The sequence below is a fragment of the Beta vulgaris genome, chromosome 5 (assembly GCF_026745355.1).
Source record: "Beta vulgaris subsp. vulgaris cultivar EL10 chromosome 5, EL10.2, whole genome shotgun sequence".
Taxonomy (NCBI): Eukaryota; Viridiplantae; Streptophyta; class Magnoliopsida; order Caryophyllales; family Amaranthaceae; genus Beta; species Beta vulgaris.
Genome location: NC_079206.1, coordinates 26,645,931 through 26,648,225, shown reverse-complemented (window position 1 = coordinate 26,648,225; position 2,295 = coordinate 26,645,931). Strand labels below are relative to the sequence as shown.

The following is a 2,295-nucleotide window of genomic DNA, read 5'->3' as shown; positions in this document are numbered from 1 at the left end:
CAGTTAAAAAGCCCACAAATACTCCGTATTTCACGCGTAGCAGACGTGATGCGAGCATTTGACCATTTTACAAATGCTCCGGTTGACACCGGAACATTTGGTGCCTCAAATGCTCCGGTTGTTTTTGAAAACCGGAGCATATGACTATCAAATGCTCTGGTTATTAAGGGAAAACTGGAGCATTTGTAGTGCAAATGCTTCGGTTTTCCTTAAACAACCGGAGCATTTGCCAATTATATATTTTTTTAGAAAAAAATAGAGCTTAGATGTTGTACAGCAACAAGCATCAAGCTATACAGCAGCCAGCACGTTTGAAAGACATGGCCAGTTGCAGCAGATTGTGCAAAAACTAGAAAACTGTGGATGAAACACTTCTTGGATGGCAACTTAATTTATAATAGCGCTCCAAAAAGCATGTGTGCACACATGCACAAGCACTCTAGCAACAAGTTAGGAGTATCAAATAGCTAAAAAACAAAACAATATTCCATTTGAAACCTACCCTTGGTCAAAACTGAGATTACAATTAAAAGGTATGGAGAATCTGCTTATTCATAACTCTTTAATGGCTTCCTAAATTTTGTAAACACAAAGATCTTACATTTATACAATGGACTACAATTTGAAGGCTTGTATAACTTGTTAGATGATGCAACCATCGCAGCTACAAGTAAAGGGAGTTGGCAAACATAATACTTCGACGGAGGCTGGCACTTGCCTCTGCATACATGTTCTCCAGATTGGCCTCTCCCACTGCACTAACAGCAGCTTTCAACTGCCAAAGGCACACGTATATGAGAATTTTATGTAATGTAAGCATGTATCACAAGAAATTAACGAAAAACCAGATGGTTCCACCACATGATTCAAATAAGGGAAAACTTGTAATCTAAAGCTTATAATTCTCACTACAAGAAGTTTTTGGATTAACACGAACATTCCATGATGTGTATACTAACAAAAGTAGAGTTTGCTATGTCAGACAGGTCAATTCAACCTCAGCCACTTTTAATACGTCCCAAGACATCCAAAACCTAATCTCCTCATTATCACCAATCTGGGTTCTGAACTTCACTTGATTTTTCCTCTCATGGTCTCTTATTATCATTTTCATGATTGGGCTCTTCCTTAAACTCATTGAAAGAAGGCTATTCTAGGTAGCTTGCGAATCACCAGCTCCGTGAGGATCTCCAAGATTCTACATCTCAATAAAATCCTTTGCTAGATCACATTTAGTAGTCATTTCCCACATGAATTTGAATTTAGGGGAAAAAAATTAATCGGATGGGTAAAAATAGCACGCACACAAACACTGTTGACGACAAAATTTCTCTCTATTATATGCAAGCATACTCTGGCAAAAACTTAGGAAGCGCACAAGCATATATAATGCCACATCTGCCAGGATGGACAATGGAGTGCGCAAATTTATATTGGTTATGGTGCTTCAACTGGAGCAAAGTCCAAATATAGAGTGCGATATCACAAACATGAAAGAGAGAGGGAGAAGAGAGAGCCCTCATATTATAACTCACCTGATTTAGAAACTCATCAAGCCTTCTTGCCAGTCTTATAATACTTCCCTCAAATATATCGGTCATTTGTATAACCTCGAAAAAATTGGCTCTCTGAAGACATGCGATATCAGAATACAGAAAAAGGGATAAAAGGAGGCAGAACTTAGACATGATGCTGAGACCAACAAATCCTGCAGATAGAAACTTCGACAGAAGCAGCAGATGGCAAAAGTCCCCCTACTTCAGGGGCATGAAAAATAGAAGCATCAACTTCAACAACCTTTACCAAAGACGGTCAACAAAGATCAAATGGATGATAAAATATCAAAAGGCATCAGATATCATCATGAAAAGCAATTCAGTGCGAAATTGGCTAGTAGATAGAAACCTAACCTTTGACCAACAGTATATCACATCCATCAAGTACGGTCTCGCAGTTAACTCAACATATTCTTCAACATTTACGTTCAGCCCACAGTCATGTTGTATCTGCAATATGAACATATTATTAGACTCTAGCGGCTGAAACTTAAGATAACAAAGGGAATAAAGGATGGAGAAGGAGAGAACCTGTGCTATTCTTCGTGCACTGGCTTGGAGTTGCTGTAAGGGTTTTGCAAGTTCTGCTCGTAGATGAATCTGCTCATTTGACTTATCTCCGGGTATAAAGCAACTTGCAAGGGCGGCAACTTGATGATCCAGATCATTATATGTACCTGAATGTCAGCACCAATGAGCTCAGAAAACGGTTCTTCCCAATTACCCAATTAGAATCTTA

At 38.9% G+C, this 2,295-nt stretch overlaps 1 protein-coding gene across 2 annotated transcripts; it reads right to left on the bottom strand.

Annotated features, from left to right (window-relative positions):
• Positions 1 to 464: 464 nt before the first annotated feature.
• LOC125497320 (DExH-box ATP-dependent RNA helicase DExH10-like) lies at positions 465 to 2,033 on the bottom strand. Of its 2 annotated transcripts, XR_008969233.1 has the most exons (3): positions 1,911 to 2,033; positions 1,536 to 1,797; positions 465 to 775 (listed from the first exon to the last, which is right to left on the bottom strand). XR_008969233.1 is itself a non-coding variant. In XM_057394742.1 (2 exons), exons 1-2 carry the CDS (start codon positions 1,686 to 1,688, stop codon positions 665 to 667), a joined length of 264 nt encoding a protein of 87 aa, XP_057250725.1. In that variant the 5' UTR covers positions 1,689 to 2,026; the 3' UTR covers positions 465 to 664. The 2 variants fall into 2 exon arrangements, 1 of the variants encoding a protein (XP_057250725.1); XM_057394742.1 differs by having other exon boundaries at positions 1,536 to 2,026.
• Positions 2,034 to 2,295: the final 262 nt, after the last annotated feature.